The sequence below is a fragment of the Macaca nemestrina genome, chromosome 2, assembly GCF_043159975.1.
Source record: "Macaca nemestrina isolate mMacNem1 chromosome 2, mMacNem.hap1, whole genome shotgun sequence".
NCBI classification, from domain to species: Eukaryota; Metazoa; Chordata; class Mammalia; order Primates; family Cercopithecidae; genus Macaca; species Macaca nemestrina.
In genome coordinates this window covers 22,420,320-22,442,399 of record NC_092126.1, presented here as the reverse complement: position 1 = coordinate 22,442,399, position 22,080 = coordinate 22,420,320, and the positions used below count along the sequence as shown (strand labels likewise).

The 22,080-nt window shown below is 34.8% G+C and overlaps 1 protein-coding gene and 1 pseudogene across 2 annotated transcripts in view; one reads left to right on the top strand and one right to left on the bottom strand.

The window, feature by feature from the left end:
• Nucleotides 1-22,080, bottom strand: part of LOC105488936 (DNA topoisomerase II beta) — a 66,629-nt gene that overhangs the window by 4,389 nt on the left and 40,160 nt on the right. For both annotated transcript variants that reach the window (XM_011753457.3, XM_011753455.3), the window contains exons 20-33: nt 21,851-21,999; nt 21,067-21,298; nt 18,225-18,359; nt 17,422-17,622; nt 16,248-16,443; nt 16,013-16,104; nt 13,038-13,193; nt 12,812-12,895; nt 10,107-10,301; nt 7,029-7,173; nt 6,643-6,804; nt 4,618-4,822; nt 3,523-3,602; nt 2,225-2,335 (exon numbers count right to left, since the gene is read on the bottom strand). In XM_011753457.3, coding sequence (XP_011751759.1) covers nt 2,225-2,335; nt 3,523-3,602; nt 4,618-4,822; nt 6,643-6,804; nt 7,029-7,173; nt 10,107-10,301; nt 12,812-12,895; nt 13,038-13,193; nt 16,013-16,104; nt 16,248-16,443; nt 17,422-17,622; nt 18,225-18,359; nt 21,067-21,298; nt 21,851-21,999 — 2,143 coding nt within the window. The remainder of the gene's footprint in view (nt 1-2,224; nt 2,336-3,522; nt 3,603-4,617; nt 4,823-6,642; nt 6,805-7,028; nt 7,174-10,106; nt 10,302-12,811; nt 12,896-13,037; nt 13,194-16,012; nt 16,105-16,247; nt 16,444-17,421; nt 17,623-18,224; nt 18,360-21,066; nt 21,299-21,850; nt 22,000-22,080) is intronic.
• On the top strand, nt 9,854-9,982 carry LOC112427903 (U4 spliceosomal RNA; annotated as a pseudogene).

Below are 22,080 nucleotides of genomic sequence, written 5' to 3'. Positions count from 1 at the left end.
CCAGGCAAGGGAGGTTGCTGTGAGCCAAGATCAAGATCATGAGCCAAGAGCAGGAGGAGCCCTAGGAAAGTGGCACCCATATTGTGTGGTTTTTCATGACTATATCTACCACAAGAACCACAGGGCAGCTCCCGGCAGGGAGTATAAACTCAGCCAGGTGTTCTAGGAACCACTTTTTTTCCTTTGCTTGGAGTTACATGGCACTTTCAATTTACCAGGCAAACAGGTCAGATATCTGAGTACTACAGCTGCCTTTCTGCTGTAAACTACAGAATTTAACTTGTATAATATATGCAATTTGGAGTTAACGCAGACAATCCCACAGAGGGATGTCATGCATCCTCTTCTTGAAATGATATTTTAATTGGAATTGTATTTTGTAAGGGAGACTAGAGGAAGGTCGAGGACTTGCTGGGGTCCCTGAAATCACACCACACAGGCAGTCACCTATTCAACTTAGACAAGGTCAGTTCAGCTATTAAAGAAGGAAGCAAGTAGAATAGGTGCCATGATATTCTAGCCTTTTAGTCATGCTAAACTCATTAGGTTCAATATGGGTGAACAGTTCTATGAAGGAAACGGGGTATGTTTCAATAAGTAATATGGCTCCTAAGTTTTCAGGGTGTTTATAAGATGCTCATATGAAGATTATTTTAAAAACATGTTTTTTGATTGTTCTGTTGTTATTTGAGATGGAGTCTCACTCTACCGTCCCAGCTGGAGTGCAGTGTTGCCATCTCAGCTCACTGCAACCTCTGCCTCCCGAGTTCAAGCGATTCTTGTGCCTCAGCTTCCTGAGTAGCTGGGACTACAGGCATGCACGTGCCACCACACCAGGCTAATTTTTGTATTTTTAGTAGAGATGGGGTTTCGCCATGTTGGCCAGGCTGGTCTCAAACTCCTGAACTCAAGTGATCTCCCTGCCTCGACCTCCCAAAGTTCTAGGGTTACAGGTATGAGCCACTGCACCCAGCCTGTTTTTTTTAAAAAAAAGAGAAATTAGAGGGTCTATCTCAATTTGGGTTCCCCAGATTTGGGCCAATCTGCCTAATCCTAGAGTAAGGATTTAAGTATAAGTATTTATTTGAGAGGTAAAGGAAAGGGAGACAAAAATGAGACAACGAAGAGAAGGCAGCCAGTAATGGGTAAGTTATCAAGCCAATCATCACTCTAGGAGCTTAATTCCACGAGAAATTTTTGAGAGCCAGTGTGAAACACACATCTCACAGTTGGCTCACATGAGAGGCAAGGACACTGAGATATTTACAGAACAACTTTCCTCAATCCACTAGTTAAAGGCAGCTGGGAGCAGGGGAGCATTAATATTCCAGCACAGTGGCAAAGAGGAAGTCCTCAGGCAAAGAATGCAGACATTGCCCAATGTGCACTAAGTGGTAAGGGCCCTGGGACATGAGTAGGTCACTCAGTGTGTTGGCTACAGAGACTCTTGTAGATAACCAATTTCTCAATATGGTTCTAGTGCAGTCAGAGTAAGCAGGACTTTTCAAAATTGTTCTACTACATTCAATACATGTGTGTCTGTAATGAGGTTGTCTGTTGTGAATTTTTAAAATCCTTGAGGGAACAATCCATATTATTTACTTGCTATCTTAAGTAGCACACATCTCAATTAGATTTGTGGGGTTTTTTTTAAGTATCATCCTTCAAACACAAAGCACAAATACTGACCCCTTTCAGAAAGACCAAGGTACATATATCTTGGTACTAGTAAGAGATCCATTAATCAACTCAAAGTGTTTTGTGGCCAATCTAAGGCTATGAAAAAGAGAGAAGCTGCATGACTCACATAGAAAAAGAGGACCTCCACTGAACTGATCAATCCCTCCACATAAGGAGTTGAGTAATGATAACAAAGATAACAGAAGCAGGCTACTAGCAAGACAAAATTTTAATCTCCATTACAACCTAACCACAAGGGAGCTTTTCTAGAAAGCTATCTTTAGATATCAATGCATGGGATTATTTTATAATTACAACAGCTTTAAAATGAAGTCTTAAAGAAATTTTATTAATTCCCTCACATGGTTAGAATTTTATTAATTGCCTCACATGGTTAGAAAACAAGAGAGGTTCTCCTTGTAAGCACTTATACTTCTTAATTGTTTTATGATAAAAAATGCAAATAGTTTCAAATTAAGTTACATTTCCTTTTACATTAACTATCTCTATGCAATGCTTAACTCAATCAAATATAAGTACATACCCTTTTTAGCAGCTACTGTTTTACTTGGAACTTTATCTATCTGTTTCAGACCAAATGATGGTGAGAAAACAGAAGCAGAATCTTCTTCATTACTGTCAAATTTAGCTGAATCTAAAAATTGCAAAGCCTTCTTTTAGTAAAGAGATATTATAAAGATCTCTCAGTAAACTTTGACTCTTAACTGATGACTTCTCTTTAGCTAGACAATTGATCTTATGTTACTATTATGTGACCAGATAATCCACAATATACAAACAGCAGAAAATAAAACATATCAGTTATACACCAAAAATGTTAACTCTGTGGTGAAATAACACAGAAGTGCATAAAGTAGTAAAAATTAAAAGTACTAAATGTTAAATATTTAAAACATAACTGACCAATTCAAAAATACATGCTGACAATTTATTTTAAAATGAGATATGAAAATGTTCCACTGGATTATTTTAGTACCTACATAAATAATACTATTAACCATTTCAGGAATATCAGTAACAATGTTTACATCTAAAAGAATAGTAAGTATTCCTATTTTAAAATAAATTATTGAAGACTAATTCAAAAGGCAGACAGGCTTACCTTCAGTTTACTTTTGCATGCAAATTAGTTTAATCAATCCGTTCTTCGCTAACACCATAGCACAAACTTTTAAAATAGCTACTTGGATGTAAGTAAATATGTTTATACAACTCTTTTGACACACTGTCAAAAATGAGTATCTATACATATGGAACATGTACCAAATATGTCTAAATGTATAGATGTGTGTATTAAAAAATGACAGTGAATAAATTAAATAACCTTAAAAATTCCATACAAAAAAAATATAGGAAACAAAAAGTATATACACCAATTAAATTTGTTCTTATGAAGGTTTTAATCTCTCAGGTAACTAGGGTTTAGTAAAACCAATCTGCAATCATACTGGTGCCCTTACAGATTTAGAAAACTGTAGTATATACATTCACATTGCCATGAAAATCAAATTTCAAGCTTTCAAAATTTCATTATTTCTTGTCTCTCATTAAAACACTACACATACACTCACACCCATAAACAAAGATAAGCATTTGCGTGTCCACCTAAATGCTTCCATAATGCCTATTTTGACCAATGAGTTAGGAATCACCTCAGAAAAAGTAAAGAAATCTTATTATCTTGAGCAAAATATAAAAAGGAAGTTTCCTACTTATAAAAAATTCTGAAGCTAAATCATGACCTAACGATTTATTTACTGTTTTCTCTGCACCACTAAAAGCAAAAGTACAGTAACTAATGAAAAGACTAAATGAACATACCATCTTCTGACTTCTGAGAATATGAAGGAAATGAAAAGAGATTTCCAAAATCCTGACTTTTTTTGTCATGCAAAGATTTTCTATTAGAAAGAAAAGAAACACCACAGAGGATACAATTTAAATATCTGACTTCAATCCTGATAAATTATATATAATACATACTGCAGGATTATAATCACAGAACAAAACTTTAGTTTTCATTTCTTTCTCTGTTAAAGACAGGGTAATAAAACTCTTTCTCTCTTACGTGTAAAAGTGTGCACACATATCCATGATCCATGTGCACACACCATATATGCACACAGACACCATACAAATCAATTATTTAATATAAAAAAGAATGGAAACTAAGCAATGGTTTAAAGTTATTCAAAATACTATTAAACCAAATTCTATAGTTGATAGAAATAACCATTCCAGAATTTAAGATCAGCAAACTATGGACAAAAACCCAAGGAGAAAGACAGAATCCCCATCACACCTGGCAACAATCCTATTTCTAATTCAAGACTACAGGTGGGCAATTATTTCAGGATCTGGTGAAGGCCAACTGTAATACGTGAGAAAATACTTTTTAAAAAATCGAAAATAGTTCACAAACCTCAAATCCCAGATGTGTTCATGCTCACCAAAAGCAAGAAAAATCTATCGAGGCCAAATTTAGGGAAGAAACAAACCACCCAATTCTAAGGACTTAGTAAGTTTTCTCAAAACCAGGGGTTGTCCAACTATATCCCATGGGCCTGCTGCCTATTTTTGTAAATAATACTTTATTGGAACATGGCTACACTCATTTATTTACGTATCATTTATGGCTGCTTTTTTACTAGAATGGCAGCATTAAGAAGATGTGACATAAACAACATGGCCCACAAAGCCTAAAACATTTACTATTGAGCCCTTTATGGAAAAAGTTTGCCAATCCTTCCTTTAAACTACAGCAACTGTGATGGGAACAGCTGCAATATTAACAAGATTGATTCCTTCATGAAGAAGACCTTGCCTAGAATAACAATTTCTTAGAAGAGCTCACTATAGTATCTGTGGCAAATGTTTACAACTAACTATACCACATCACTAAATAGCATTACTTACTCTGGAGTGGCTTTTGATTTGCCTGGTGAAAATGTATATTCATCTTTATCTAACCCATCTGAAGGAACAAATTCATCTTCCCCATCATTTGTTATGGGAGATGCTTTAACTTTCAATTCTTCTAAATCATTATTGTCATCATCATCATCATCAGCATCATCATCCTCTTCTTCTGAGAAATCAAATGTGTATTTAGGTCTTTCGGCTAGGAGGAAAAATAAAAATGAATGTTAAACTCAAATCCTAGCTTTATATACGTGAAATATTATTACTGATAAAGCGTTTAAAGTATATTCTGACCATCTCTAAAAATACTATAAGAAAAAAAGGCAAGCATTTACAGAATAAAAGCCAACAACTTTGGCCTTAGTTATTTGGTAGTGTTAATGTCTGTCTTACACTTTCCAGGAGGCTACCAGATAATACTGTGCATGTTAGGAGAGCATAAACTAATGTACTTATTGATATAGTTAATTAAAAACGCTAAGGAAAGTAGTCAATATGGCCTTGTCTCATACAGCCATTATACAAATGACAACGAATATAATGTTTCCCATATTTGCAATCACAAACAACAAATTTCACAGTTATTTTAAAAGTGCTAAACTTTCTTGTTTTTTGACACAGAGTCTTGTTCTGCTGCCTGGACAGGAAATGCAGTGGTATGACTGTAGCTCACTGCAGCCTCAAACTCCTGGGCTCGAACAATCCTCACCCCTCAGCCTACTGAGTAGCTGGGACTACAGGTGTGCCACCATGCCTGGCTGATTTTTAAGAAAAAATTTTTTAGACACAGGGTCTTGCCATGTTACCCAGGCTGGTCTTGAACTCCTGATCTCAAGTGATCCTCCCTCCTCGCCTCCCAAAGTGCTGAAATTACAGGTGTGAGTCACAGTACCAACACCTAAACTTTCTCTTAACTTTTTGGATAAAAACTTCTATCTTCTCTTCAGAGTTAGTTTTACTATGAAATAACAGAGTAATTTTTTAGATGAATGAGAAAAGACAGGAGACATAAAGATCTCAATATATTCACAAAACAATAATACAATGCATAAAAAGATACCAATTATAGTGAAAGGCATATTGCTATAAAGCAAGTATGTTTGATTATAATTTCTAGCATGTATTATGGAATAAAATTTTTAAATTACTTGAATGTTACATAATTTTACACCTTACTTTTGATGTATGTAAATACAGTTTTAAAGCATTTAATAAACAATTTTCATTTAACTTAAACTACTCATATTAAAGATTCACCTATATTATGCTACCTATGTACACTAGGGAAAGAAATTCAATCACCTGGTGATTACAGAACCAAAGCATTTAAGGTCTGATGTATAATTAAAAATGTATCTCTCAGAAGTAAACACCCACAATGCTGTATCATTCATTTTAATAAATTAGGACAAATTTTCAAATAACAAAATTTCAGAAGAATGTACAAAATAGAAAACTCACTAGATGTTAATAATGTCAACACTTCCTGTTAATGAAAATTCAGAAAGGATCAAATTATATTCTTATAAGTACTATATTACTATAACAGCAAAATGGGGTTTCGCAGTTCACCCATACCACTATCATTACCTAAAAGAGAGCTATGTACTCAGACTTCTAAAGCAGGAGGAAATTTTTTATGATACAAGGGGTAGGAAACCAAACAAAAATAAAACCACAAAGCACTTCTAATATTAATAGATCTATCATTGCTGGTATTGTGGCAAGGTACATTTTTTCCCAAACATCTTCAAACTGTGGAAGGCATATAAACCAAACTTTATAATAAAAATCAGTAAGGAAACATGATTCACTTTAGAGAAATCTATGTCCAACGTTGCTAGAAAGACCATTCTATAAAGCATTTTTTTCTTCTTCCTAACTGTAACGTCTGAAATAGTAATGGCTTAGTACTTAAACAACACTGATAATACTAACAATACCAACGCATAGGCTAAACTATAATATACAGTAATATTAAATTACTGTTACTGTTAATATCAAGTTGTGTTACAATACCGGCTGCTCTCCTAAGCAAAGAATCTCTTGGAATAACCACAGGTTCTGTTTCTTCCAAGTCACTTTCTGACTTGGATTCATCATCTGACCAAGGATTCCGTTTCTTCACTTTCTTTGCACTAGGTTTACCAGATGATGTGGGTGTTTTTCTCACTCTGGTACCTAAAAAGCAAAAGAATAGCAATAAAGTATGTACCCATATTTATACAAACGTCATTAGTAAAAATAAAATTGTTATAATGAAAAGTTCATTAAAAATAATAAATGTTTATTAAAATTGAAGGCATTATTTCAACTACAGAAAAAGAGCACAATCAAAAGAATCTACTAATACTCTATACATATGGTTTTTCTCTCTCACCCACAAAACTATAATAATTTCTCACCAGGCTCCTTCTTCTCCCTTTTGGGTTTGGGGCCTTTATTTATAGGAGCTGACGGAATCAATGCCTCTTCTCCTGCACCTTCTACTGGCACTCCACTGAATTCTTCATCAAATTCCACTTTTACTGCTGTAGTATCAAGATCACCCTACATAATAAAAAGAAAATCAAACCACGAGTAAAAATAAAAACATCGCATATTTTAGAGATAGTTTCAATCAACAGATAGCTCCTCCAAATAAGGAAGTTTAAAAACTGTGATTCTGACGAGGTCCTAACAGCTGACTTTGATCAGACCATGTTTTACTTCACTTATCTATAGTAAATAATATTGCATATAACTCTAATTTTCCAGTACATTCAGTGAAATGACAGCTACTTAGAAGCAACCATAAAAAATAAGGCAGCTTTTGATTATCAGAGGGATTTCCAGACCACTAGCTAAAAGGTACCTGCAAAATAAGTTCCTATAGCTCAGGCAGGCCTTTATATACTATTAAAAAATCTTGTAATCCCAGCTAGTGGGGAGGCTGAGGCAGGAGGATTGCTTGAACCTGAGAGGTGGAGGTTGTGGTGAGTCGAGATCACACCATTGCACTCCAGCCTGGGCAACGAGAGGGAAACTCTGTCTCAAAAAAATAAAGATAAAAGTAAATTTTTAAAAAATCTTCAAATTATTGAAGGAAAATAAGTAACATGTGTCTTGCACTGCTAGACACTGTAAGGCAGACCCCAACCTTAAGACTATGGGGTAAAAAAACAAAAACTAGAAACACAGAGGCACACAACAAGCATGAGTCATTACAATACAAATAACAAACATAGAGGCTGGTAGAGCCGTGGTCCGAGGGCAGAAGTGAGAAACTCTGCTCAAGGCAGGGTCAAAAAAGTCTCCATGGAGAAGTGCCTTTTCTGACTGAGTTCTAAAGGAATCACGTTAAGTTTGTCAGGTGAGAAGCAAGAAGGGAAGGGCATCCCAGGCAGAAGGCACAAAGTCATCTAACAGGAATTAAATGTTTACAGAATTAGGTTTTTAAACACAGGAAATAGTCTGCTAGAACTCAAGGAAAGGTGAGAAGAAAGTAGCCAGGAGGAGAAACACACAGAGGCATACAGGTGCTAACACTGTATACCAAGAATGTGTGCATAGTCAGTGGGGAGTCACTGAAGATTTTTAAGCATAACAATCAGACTGACTTTTTAGAATTTTCATTCTACTAGTAAAATATAGAACTTAAAGGAATGAAGTTGAAAGTGGTAGAAATCATAATTAAATGACTAGAAACTGAGAGAGTTAAGAGGACCACTTTAAAGTATCTCACAGAAAACACAGAATTCTACAGCAACGTCAAATGGGGACCAAGATAAGGGGGTGGATTTTGGAATTACTTAGTAGGCAGTCAATAGGATTTAGTTACTGATTAAATGAGGAAACTCCCAGGTTTTTGGCTTCTATCAGTGATGGCTGATAGTGTCATTAACTGGGAGAAGGCAAAGAACAGATTTTTAAATCAGGATAATGAGCCCAGTTTCAGACATGCTGAGTTTGATGGGCTTCATGCATTCAAGTGGCTATGAGCTTGGCACTCCTGAAAGCATTATAGCTTAGGAACAAAGATTTAGGGGCCATCAGTACGAATTGAATAAGCTCTAGGCATAGATGAGGTTACTTGAGGGGACCATTTAAGGTAGAGAGAAGAGTGCTGATGAAATGAATCTGACAAACGCCAACTGAAAAGAAGCCATTTTCCGAAGGAGACAGGCAAGAGTGTCTAGGTAAATGAACCTGTGTGCGGTGGGGAGCCAAGTAAGAGGAAAGCAGTATAGACCTGAGTTTATCACAACAGTAGAAGAGAGAGCCCACTCTGGTGTCAAAATGCACCTACGCTTCAAACATTAGCTCTGCACAGAGAACTCTCCAATCTCTAACTCTAGCTCTTTAGGCTAATTTTTCAAGCTCTAGTAAGAATGAGGCTATATTCCCACCTACTTGTTGGACACATCTAAACGTATACTTCCTGAATTCTAAAAATCAACCTGTCCAAAAACATTAGCCTCTCTAAGCCCAACATGTACCCCATTTCCTCAGCTCTGAACATTTTTCTGATGTTTTCTTCTTCTTGCTAACTCCGTCCGGTCCATCCTGCTTGAGGTGAGGTCAATGTCATTTTTTTCTTTAATCCTCAATAGCACTTATCAGTGACAATGACATAGGATGTGCTTAGTAGTTTAACTAAGGACAAAAACAAGTAAATAGTAAAAGATGACAGAGTACTTTGTAAGTCAAACAGACCCTTTCCCACTCTAAGTCTTCTTTAACGGATTATGATATAGAACTAAAGCTTATACTTTAAAGTTGATATACTCATGGTTGGGTTTTTGGGTTTTTTTTTTTTTCTTTTTGACTTCCAAGTTTTTTATTTTTATTTTAATTTATTTATTTATTTATTTATTTTTAGATGGAGTCTGTCGCCCAGGCTGGAGTGCAGTGGTGCAATCTCAGCTGACTGCAAGCTCTGCCTCCCAAGTTCACACCACTCTCCTGTCTCAGCCTCCCAAGTAGCTAGGATACAGGCACCCGCCACCACGCCTGGCTAATTTTTTTCTAGTTTTTAGTAGAGACGGGGTTTCACTGTGTTTGCCAGGATGGTCTTGATCTCCTGACCTTGTGATCCACCCGCCTCGGCCTCCCAAAGTGCTGGGATTACAGGCGTGAGCCACTGCGCCCGGCCGGCTTCCAAGATTTTAATTTAGAAGGCAGCTGAGTGGAGTGTTTCTATTTCTCATTTTAAAAGCTGAATTACGTAGCTCTTTACAATATGTGATCTAGCTTTGAACAGTGGCAGTATCGTAGCCAATGAGGTTTATCCGAGGCACAATTATTGCTAATACAATATGTGATCCTTTACCAGTATGTTTTCCTTCTATAGATCAACTGCTGTCATAGAATGATTTCCTATTACCATTGAAATATATTTTGAATAAAACAAAGCATGATTTAAACACGCATTAAAATTTTTTAAATTATATATATATTTCGTTATAGAGATGAGTCTATCAATGACAAGAGGTATGTCATACCTTCTTCTTCTTCAGCAACTTTTTGCTGGCATCTGCCTTCATAGCTGTAATTTCAGGAATTACTCTTCTGCCATAAGGTGAGGGCATTGTCTCTTCCAATTGGAGTTTCTTCACCTTAGGTTTGCCAACTTTACCTTTAATTGCTTTTCCAGACATTCCAGCCAGAATATCTTCTCGTTCTTGAGCTTCCACTTTCTAAAATATAATTAAAAGGCAGCAGAAGAAACATAAACAACTTCTTAGAAAAGATAATCACTACTTCATAAAATATTGAAACAAATGTTATTCACTCAGTAAAGATGAAGCTTTCCTTTTAACTTATCTAATTCAAGATTAAATAATGAAAAAAAATAAAGAATTCTAAATCAGAAGACTTGGATTGTAATCCCAATTCATCTAACTAGTTTCCCATTTGTAATACGAGCAGGCAATAGTGACTAAATAACCTAAGAACTCTCTGCCAATTCTTGGATCCCGTGATATATTACAGAATCAAGACCTCTGATAACCTGGTATCATCAAAATCCTAGCAAATCATCTACAAAGGCAGTTCTGCTAAGAAGCATGAGGCTATTTTTTTCTGCTGCTTTAGTCATAACAGAAAATATGAAAAAAACTTCCTAAATGTAAACTCAAAGTATGAGAAATTAAAAATGAACTTAGGCAGGTCTATGTAATGATAAATGATGGTATAATCACGATTAATATCCTAGATTCTGCATTTACCAGAATTATTCCTTAAAATAGGCTTTGAAAGGCACAAGGAAAAAATGACATTTCTTTAGAGATTTTTTAAAAGATCTTTGTAGCACAATAGTTTAATAGAAATTACCCAAGCTTTGAAATCAGACAGTTCTGGATTTCAACTGCACTTCCACTTACTAGTTATGTATCCTCAGGAAATAACAGAGGTCAGGTGCAGTGGCTCACACCTGTAACCCCAGCACTTTGGGGAGGCTGAGGTGGGTGGATCACCTGAGCCCAGGAGTTTGGGACCAGCCTAGGCAACATAACAAAACCTCATCTCTACAGAGAATACAAAAATTAGACAGATGCGGTGGCACACATGTTCCAGCTATTCGGTAGGCTAAGGCAGGAGGACTGCTTGAGCCTGAATGGTTGAGGCTGCAATGAGCCATGATTGTGCCACTGCACTCCAGCCTGGGCGACAGAGCAAGACCCTGTCTCAAACAAAACAAAACAAAACAAAACAAAAAAGCCAGATTACTTATAGAGCATCCACCATGTGCTAGGTATTTTAAAAACCCTGTGATCCCCATTTTATAGATGAGGAAAGTGGGTGTCTGAGAGGATGAGTAATTCTATAATGATGTAATTCCTAAGAAAGTGACTTAACCTCTCTAAGCTTCAGGATCCTTATCTGTATAATAGGTTAATAATAATCTCATTCATTTGAGGTTGTGGTGAGGGTCACTCTAAGCATTACATAGAAGACTGTGCCAGTGTACAATAGATAGATATTCAATTAGTGTTATCATTGGACTTTAAATGATACAGAGAGACATGAAATTTAAGTCTAAATCTTTTAAGATGTTAAAAATAAATACATCTAGAATTTAAGTTGTTTGGACCTATTTCATTAATTGTCAAATAGTTGTTTGGACCTATTTCATTAATTGTCAAATAATAAACTAAGATGAAAAATTAAACATGAAACAGTATTTTTTGCTAGGGTTGTTTTGAATGACGACTTTTCATTAGTGAGGAAATTTACAGGCATAACCACAAAAGTTTCCTGTGTTTCACTATATTAGTGATCAAATGTAAAGCAATATCAGGATATCAATAATATTAGGAATAATTTTTCTTTTAATATATGATGGCTTCATTTTTAATGAATTTTTAAATAAATTATAACCCAGCAGGAAAAAATGTGCAAAAAAATTTAATTAATGAACAATATATGGAAAGCACAAATCAAGGAAGACTCACATTGCAGCACTTGAAAGATCGTTGAGGGAGCCTAGAAAAATAGCACTAAAAAATTCTAAACTCTTTTAGGTAACTAATTTACCACACTTGTTCTTACGAGCTCTAATTCTGACTTAGACCATCGAAGTAAAAGTAGAACATGTATACGATAAATCAACAAAGCAACTTTAAAAAAAAAAGTAATATGAGTAATAAATGGTATTTTACATTTTGCTACTCAAAAATCACATATTCATAGTGTTACCATTAATTCTAATATTTTAAGTGGGCAATTTTAGAAAAGGTGTACTTTTTATATCTTATCTCTACATTTTTATTTTTTAAATTAGAATTCTACTTGGAAAAAACTGTTATGACAATCAAATATTGAAATATCTGTTATAAATGTAAAGAGACTATCATTCTCTACTCCTAAAACCAAAGTACTTACATTCAATTATACACACATATTAGCCTTACTTCTTTCCAGGAAAACATTAAACTGAATCAATTTTTAATCTAAAAATGAGTTAACAATTTTTAACTAATTGAAAGTATATTAAATTTATTCTAAATTTCAACTTCATAGCATTTAAATTCCTCCATACAAGAAGTTGTTTATAACTTCACATAACCAGAAGCTTAATCCTAACTCAACTTATAAACACATTAACCTTCACAGAGTTAAAGAAAACTTTAAGATCACTTAAAAGAATTTCATTCTTGTTCACAAACATTACTTTTCCAAATAAATTTTGAGAGACTTAACCTACATCCAGTTCTTCAACAAACGCTGCTAAATCTTCTTTCCAAAGATCTGAAGGAGATTTTCTTTTAAGATCATTGACCTCTCGCCCCTATAATAAAAAAGTACAGTTTAAACATTCAATAGTTTTAAAACGTATGAAGGATAAATCAAAATACTTATTTTTGGAAAAAGAAAAAGATACAGATAACATTGAAATAGTTGCAAACTATTTAACCCACAAAAGTTCATACTTTTGCATCTCTCTGTTTAATCAGTTCTTCAACTTTTTCTTTAGTAAGAGACCACAGAGACATATTTAAAATATAATTAAAATCTGGGCCTGAAGGAGTTCCTGAATCGGAGGAACTATCATCATGCTGGTTTTGTGTTTCATCCTCTTCTGCTGCCTGTAAAAAATAACAAACTGTATATTAAAGTCTTGTATAGTATCAAATTAATGTTGAATTTTATTGAATAATTAGTTTAAAATTCTACAAGTGCTACACTATAAATGCTACATCTTCAGGATGGTGGGGTTATTTTAGATTACCTATAAAAATATATTTCCTTATAAAAAGTTTAAAATTTTCTAAAGACGCACAATAAGATCTTCAGAAGGAATGGTAAACGCTATCCCTATTTATTCAGGAATCTGATGAAAAATTAACTGATTTCCTCAGGTACTAAGTAACAAAATGAGAGGATACCACATTTTAAAGTTAATAGAGTAGAATTAATGTTTTATCATTGCATCTTGTCAGATTTTTATACTGGTGAGTGAATGAACAATCTGAAATACAAAATAAATACCAGTTGTGAAAATTATTTTGCAGTTATTAATAAATATGTTAAGGTACATTCACTCACTGAGGGTGAATTCTTAATAAAAATTCTCTAAAGCCAGAATATTCATGTCTGGACTCAGAGAAAGTCCACTTAAGAATTTAAGAGTTGGTGAGTTAGAGTAAGAATTTCGTCAGGGTTTTGCTGAAATTTTATTCATCAGGCCCTTGTCTACAGAAACAGCTGCAACAAAAAAATTACCTTGTGCTAATATTAAATTTCAAAATACAATGAATTCAATAAAAGTTATTTTAGGTGATATCACCTTTAAATTTTTTAAAATAACAACTGCCATTAAACAAAATTTTATCTAAGTTGTTTAAGATGATTGACTTAACCATGACACTCCATAAAGCAAAAAGTTCACTTTTGGTAACCAAAAAAGGAAAAAAAAAAAACCCTTTATAATTAAAATTTGTAAGCAAAACAATGTGTATACACAAAGTACAGTTTAAATGTACTTCATAAATAAGATAAAAATTAAAATTGCAAAGCAAGATGTTTCATTATATAAACAAAAACTATAAATTTGATTAAGCCACATTAGCCAAATAAGGAATGCTGTTGTTGAGTTGACAGATGATTAGTAAGTACCTAGATAACTGACAACAAATAATTCTACACTTTTGAAAAATTCTTCATGAAACAGCTCGTTTCTATGGAGTATTCAGGTTGTTAGACAACTATAAAAATATTACTAGGATGCAACAAAATCCTGTTTAGACTCACATTTTGGAAGTCTATTTGATCTAGGTTTCGACTGCACCCAAAGTATTATTAATAAGTGTTCTATGAATATGTGTATCTATCACTGTTAACAGAAATATAACTAAGGACACTTCCAGAAATTAAAAAAAAAATAAACTGCAAGTTCTAATGACAAAATTCCATTATGCTTCATAAAAAACTTTAATCTTCTAATTAACTACTTTATAATTCTCTCTTCTCCAACTCTGTATAACAGGACACTCTTGTAAGAGCAGTTCCTTTTGTTACCTGAACTCCCCAAAATGTACACATGGTCAAGATGCTGAAAAAATTCTGATGGTGGTAACGCAATAACTGAAATCAAGCTAGGCTTTATCCATAAATTCTACTTCCACCAGAAGGACATTCTGAAACTGTAGAAATCTTTAGCTTTTAAGACTAAGCATTAAAAATTCATCAGCTTACTAGTTACTTTTTTTTTAAAAAAAAAGTATAGCTTAAACCAACAGTGATACAGAAGGGTAAGTGTTGTAGAAACCGTAATTTGGGGTTTAACAATACAATAAAACACATTAAGAGGAAAACAAAGGGCTTCAATCATCTTAATTCTGAATGCGCCCATCTTGTCCTACCGAATTTTCTTCAAATAATGAATAAGCCTATTATCTTACTATGTAATTGCTATTCTATATAACTTGCTCTAATTTTATTCACTTTAATACATGGTTTTTATTGACTTCAAACTGAAAAATGTAAACAAAAGCAATATTTCAATGTAGTTTGATGAAACATATAAAAACATTATGATTGAGAACTCAAGTACAGGGCAGTTTAAAGGTTCAAGTTATGTCACATAATTATAACTATTTTTTAAAGATGTTAATGTTATCAGAATCATATAAGCACAAGTAATCTAGTAACCAAAAAATTAATCATTCAACTTTTCTTCCTCTTCTGTAATAAATTTCTGTTCTCAATCACAACGTTGTACTGTTGTTTACATTTTTCTTTTAGTTATACAAAACATCAAAAAGCTAATTGAGGGGAATCTCAAAGTTTCAACATTCCATTCATTTAACTATTATTACTATTTTGTGATCTGCAATGGCCAACTTGCTTAATAAAACATCAGACATTTAATCTGAAGTTCCAGGGTTTAAATATCTGGCCAAAAATCCAAGAATGAAGCAGAGCTTGGTGTTTGATAAATACTGTCTATAATAATTAACATTTTGTCTCTTGTCCTCCCAGTATTAACCAAAACCAGATCAAGTGAGTGGTGACTGGATGCCATACTGTGAACATAGGCTGATTCTGGGTGCGACCAGTCTGATTCCCAGATAATATACATGTACCTCATAAAAACCACCACCACACCACCTTTTAGTGGCAGACTCAGGGAAAAAAGGTCAAGGACACTGAGCTACCTTCTCACACCTGGAGTCATTTCTCCAGGCTCTGGTTGAGTCACACTGGCCAAGTGCTTTGTGGTGGGTGTGTACTATAAATTCCTATACTGTATCTGTTCTGTGGATAAACAGAAGATTTCAGTCTCTAAACAGACAACTCAGCACCTTTAGTAGTACTAAATTTAAAATTTAGGGGTTGAATTTTTGTTTGTTTTGGAAGTTGCTTTTAAAAGCTTCTCTGAATGTCTTTTTCTGCAAATGATTACCTTTTCTTGTGCTTCTTTCCAGGCTTTCACTGGGTCAGATTCATAACCTCTCTGGACTAACATTTGAATCAAATCTTTCTTTGACCTATTCTCTATGTGAGGGAAAAATAAAGTTAGGATCAAGATAAGAGATTCAATTTGTATTTGCTTATATTCTACTGATAAAAATGTCTTCTATTAATAAAGTTTTTTTCCATTTTAACTAATGTTCAAATTTTTAAAGGTTGTATCTTACCTATAGTAATTTTCCCTTGTATCTTCTCTAAAATGAAACGGGCTTGATTGTTAAGTTTTGTAGATTCTGCTCCCAGCATTCCCACAAGCCACTCCTTACGTAAACCATAATAACTTAATCGTAAATCAAAGAATTCTTTCAGAATGTCTTGCACAGTTTCATATTTCTTCAGACATCCCATATGATCAAAGAGTACCTAAGCGAAACACATATATTTTGCAGATCATATAGATCTGTACTGGTATTTTAACTTACATAACATCTACAAAATTTAAAATAACCATAATATATAACCATAATGCATGTATATGAACACAGACTACCCCTAAAAACCATTAAACAGAACTAAAACTATTAAGCACATTTCTGTAAATATTCCTTTGGTGACTGCAAGCTGATCAATTCTCATGACGACGAAACTATTTAAAATAGGAATAATTTTGAAAGACAAAAATAGGCCTTTAAAAAAGAGCTCTTAAAGTAGCCATAAAACCACCTAAAAAATGATTTTTCCCCAAACTGAAAACATACCTATTCTATTGCTAAGCTTAAAAATGTTAAAGTTTTTCCTCCCCCATATATTCTGTGTATATGCATTTGTCCCCTTTCTCTCTCTCTTTTATATCTGCTGTAATCCAGTCACCCAAACTCCCTATCCTTTTTCTTTCTTCCATCAGCCTTTCTCAGCAGACTATGGCACTTTTTCTCAGCCACTGTACCATTGCTGAACTTTTTTTACTTTTTTAAATCTAAAAGGTAATTTGGAATGGAACTTGAAGAATCACACACTTAAAAGTTTCTACCTTCCTCCCCAGTTGTACAAAGATAAATGTACAAGTTTAATAAAGCAGATTAGAGTTACGAGTACTCTACAGTTAAAATGCTAATAGAGATGGGCATAAAGTACACAAAGGCCCTCCAATAACCACTCTCATAACTTTTAGTCAATGTGTGTGAAGGTGTGTGTATCCTGTGTATTCAAGCCCAGATGCATAAACACAGAGTTGAGAGTAAGGGTAGTGGACAATACTAGAAGAAAGGAACGTGGCCCTAGAATCTTCGGCAAAAAATGCCTTCAGGCTTACTACAGCCACTCTCATTATGAAACCAATTATAATAATCTGACTTACACCATGCAAGAAAGATTAAATTAATAGTAAATCTAATAAATTACCATAGAATTACAAGTAAGAGTAGTTTGAAGTTTAAAAACTTTATGCAGTCCAGCAGCTTCTGCTTGCGCTAGTTTCTCTTCAGTCATTTTCACCACAAATTTCACAGTTGTGTCAGTATGATATTCTTTATAATCAGAAATTAATGCTGGTGTTTTATCTGTTCCATTTAGCATAGGTTCTAAAACCTGTTCTTTGTATACCTATAAAAGATTTAAAAATAAGTGATTCTTTTCATGACACACTCTCATGTTCTCATACTACAAGTCATACAGTCTTTTGAAAATTCTCAACTCTTATGGGGAATTAAAAAGGAAACCCTGATCTCTATCCTCTCCTATCCAATCAGTATAGAAGGCAATATATGGGGATCTTGGTGGTAGGAAAAGACGTAAGTAGTAATGGTGCTGACCCACTCATACTCTAAAGGGTAAGATAAAGGCTGAGTATGAAAAGGATGACATCAACTAGCTTTTAGATTTGTAAAGTTGATACTGACATGAATTTACTGACCACATTTATAAGAATTAAAAACACTATGTCATATTCTACTCCTTTCATTCTAAGATAAATACAAAGATAATAGTCTATAAAAGCCTTACCTAACATAAATCATACTACACTACTTAGATATAAATACTATTTAAATATTCAAAGCACAAATTCAACTGAAGGGTAAAAGAAGCTACAGGAATTTTTTTAACACTACGCATGCTTAGGACAAACAATGGTGGAACCATCCTTACCAGAAAAAATTGCTTAATACACTGCCCTTCCCACAGGCAAATCACATATTTACACTGACCTGTGTCCAAGTTCTAACTGGAAGCTCTGTAATTTCTACTGTGTTTCTGTCCACTACAAATATTTCACCACTGACTGCATACTGGTTTTGACCAAGTTCTTGAATCGTCCCTTTAAAGTTTTTGTAGTTTGGAAGCTGTAGAGAAAAATGTAAATAGCATTGACTTCTCTCTTGAGTACCAGTACCATGACTCTATGGTCTAACATTGACAGATTAATGTACCTCAAACAGAATTTCTCATCCTCAATTGTCCCTTTCCAACTTATCAATTGATCTTAAACTCATAGCTTCTGTTAATATAACCTGAACATCCTCCAATCTCAAAATGTTAGTATCATCTTTCCTAGTCTTCCTGGAACAGTACTTTCTTTCAGCCTACTTCCCCTACACCTACTTCTCCCCTAGATCAATATCCTTTAAATTCAAACTCCTTGGGGCTCACATTGAAAGCATTCCATAGTCTGAACCCAACCTGGCTTTCAATTTTTTCTCTAATGACTTGTCTTACAAAACCACTACTCTTCTCCCACATTTTGTTTGACTGTTTTGAATATTCTCACTTTCACTCTATCCACAAGTCCTGACACATATTCAGGCCCAACCCCATTCATCATTCATCTACATAAATCTTATTCATCCTTCCCAACTGAATTATAAGTCATCTCTCCCTCTTCTAAGTTTTCGTTTGTTCGTTTTGAGACAGGGTCCCTACTTTGCCACCCAGGCTGGAGCGCAGTGGCACGATATTGGCTCATTGCAGCCTCAACAACCTGGGCTCAAGCGATCCTCCCACCTCAGCCTCCCAAGTAGCTGGGGTTACAGGTGCGTGCCACCATGTCCAGCTAATTTTTGTATTTTTGTAGAGACAGGGTTTTGTTATGTTGCCCAGGCTGGCCTTGAACTCCTGAGCTAGTGATCTGCCCAGCTCAGCCTCCCAAAGTGCTGGGATTATAGACATGAGTCACTGCGCCTGGCCTATTCTAAAATTCTTACTCATTATTATCATTAAGAAATTGAATATATAGGAAGGGCATAGTGGCTCACGCCTGTAATCCCAGCACTCTGGGAAGCCAAAGCAGGCGGATCACCTGAGGCCAGGAGTTCGAGACCAGCCTGGCCAACACAGTGAAACCCTGTCTCTACTAAAAATACAAAAATTAGCCAGACATGGTGGCACACACCTGTGGCCCCACCTACTCAGAAGGCTGAGGCAGCAGAATCGCTTGAACCTGGGAGGTGGAGGTTGCAGTGACCCAAGATCACACCACTGTACTCCAGCCTGGGTGACAGAGTGATACTCTGTCTCAAAAAAAAAAAAAAGAAACTGAGCACATAGCATAGGATATTTCTTCTGGCATACTGAGCAACTATCAGTATCGTTGGTCACTGTTAAATTTCAGGCCTTGATGCTTCAATGTCTTGTCTTGACAACTGTCTAACTTTCCGAAGACAAAAACTATAGCTCTTTATCTCACCACTTTACACAGTTTCATACACATAGTAGGCACATAAGCAGCATTTATTGATCAAATACACTATCTTAACAATCTAAAATCCATTAAAGAATTCAAAACCATTTCAGTAACACACTATCATTAAAAATTTGATGCTTATGTTAGAAATATTTTAAAGTACTTTAAAATATTTAAGAGAAAAAGCAGAATATATGTCTTATTGTTAAAGAGTAACTTTCATTTTAAAATACAAAAATGAAATAAAACTTGGAAAAATACATCAAAATATTGTCTCTATATTGTGGGATTATGGATTTTTTCCTCTTTCCTTATCTATATTTTCTACAATAAGCATTATCATTTTGGTAATACAAACACACTTTTCTCCAGGTAATTTTAAATCATGGGGAGAAAGGAAGGACATTTTTTGAGGACATTTTTCTTGGAGGTCTGAGCAGAGTGAATGATACAAGAAAAGAGCATTAAAAAAATGGGGATTTGTTTTTTTTTTTTGAGACGGAGTTCATTCTGTTGCGCAGGCTGGAGTACAGTGGCACAATCTTGGCTCACTGCAACCTCCACCTCTCAGGTTCAAGTGATTCTCCTGCCTCAGCCTCCCAAGTAGCTGGGATGACAGGCGCCCACCAGCACGCCCGGCTAATTTTTGTATTTTTAGTAAAGACAGGGTTCTGCCTGGTTTGGCCAGGCTGGCCTAGAACTCCTGACCTCAGATGATACACCCACCTCAGCCGCCCAAAGTGCTAGGATCACAGGCGTGAGCCACCGCACCCAAGCAACACCTAATTTTTTTTGTATTTTTAGTAGAGATGGGGTTTCCCAATGTTGGTCAGTCTGGTCTGGAACTCCTGACCTCAGGTGATCCACACGTCTCGGCCTAGGCCTTGGCCTCCCAAAGTGCCAGGATTACAGGTGTGAGTAACCACGCCCAGCCTTGCGGATATATTTAAAATATATACAATGTAGTTTTTATCTTTTTACAAATGGTACACTAATGAATACAATGTGTTTTTAAGCATGCTTACAAACTAATAAGAGGTGGTAGTTTGAGAACAGAAACAAAGTTACATATAATTTTATCAGAAAAGGATTGTTTTCTATTAATATATGGTTTAGAGGTTTGAAAACCTGGAATATGAGGTGTTTCTAAATTTAAATAAACAGTTTCTCCCCATGAAACTTACCTCCAGAACTCATTCCAAAGTTTATACCTTTTACTGTAGGCACATATCAAATTATACCCTAATTAGGTCTTTATGGTCTACAATATGTTCTAAAATAAAAATACTCCATTACTTTTCTAAAATGACTGGACTTTGTAGCTTACCCATTGTCATTTGTTAAATAAACAATAAGTTCAAAATAATTACCATGGGATGAGGATCCAAGCCATCTAGCATTCGTCTGACATTGTTCACAATTTCCCTAGCATCATAGTTGGGTAGTTTACAAGCCCATCCAGTACCAATGCCCTCAGCACCATTTATTAAAACCATGGGAATTATGGGAATATACCACTCAGGCTCTACACGTTGATTATCATCATAAAGGAACTTAAGCAGGTTGTCATCCACGGCAGGAAAAAGTAGCCTTGCTAAAGAGCTAATGAAAAAAAAAGCAGCAAATGAAAAAATGTCATGGCTTTGCGAAAGAAACTTTATACATAATTGAAAACTTCACATTGCAAAAATAAATCTTTTAAAGAGAATGCATTTTCAGTAATGTTGATTACGTTTGCTTAACAATAAAATCTGCCTAACTGTATTATCAAATGCATCTTTCTCTCAGTTACAAGCCCAGAATAAAATAGTCCTATTTTACTTAGGTACTTACTTACCTGACTTCTTTAATATTGATAACTTTTTAAGAATTTCCTATTACTCTGAATAAAGCATATAACCCATCTTCAGCCTAAAGAGTAAAGTTAGTGAGAAAAACACCCTGCATTCATTAGGACTGATTTCACCAATTAATTCATAAAAATTAAGGTCAATTGACTTCATTCTATTTGTGGTCAAATAATTTGGAACATTCACCTTCTAAGTAGAATAACCAATCAATCACATCTCTCCACAGCTATAATTCCATCAAACATTTAGTCAGTTGGTTCCAAATCAAATCAAACTTTATACCATTGTATCAGTAAATATTTACCTTAACATTGTGAAAATATAACGAGGGCTTGCAGCATCTTTGCCACCATGAAGCCGAGTTCCAAACTGACCAATAGGCTGAAGCAAGTTAATGTTGTTACTTCCCACAAAGTTCTGAGCCAAATTCACAATAGTCATCATCAATGCTTGCTATACAACAGAAGGCGGCAGAACATAACATTAATGTTCTAAATTTTCTATAATTATTCCCCAACTTGTATTAAAATCCAA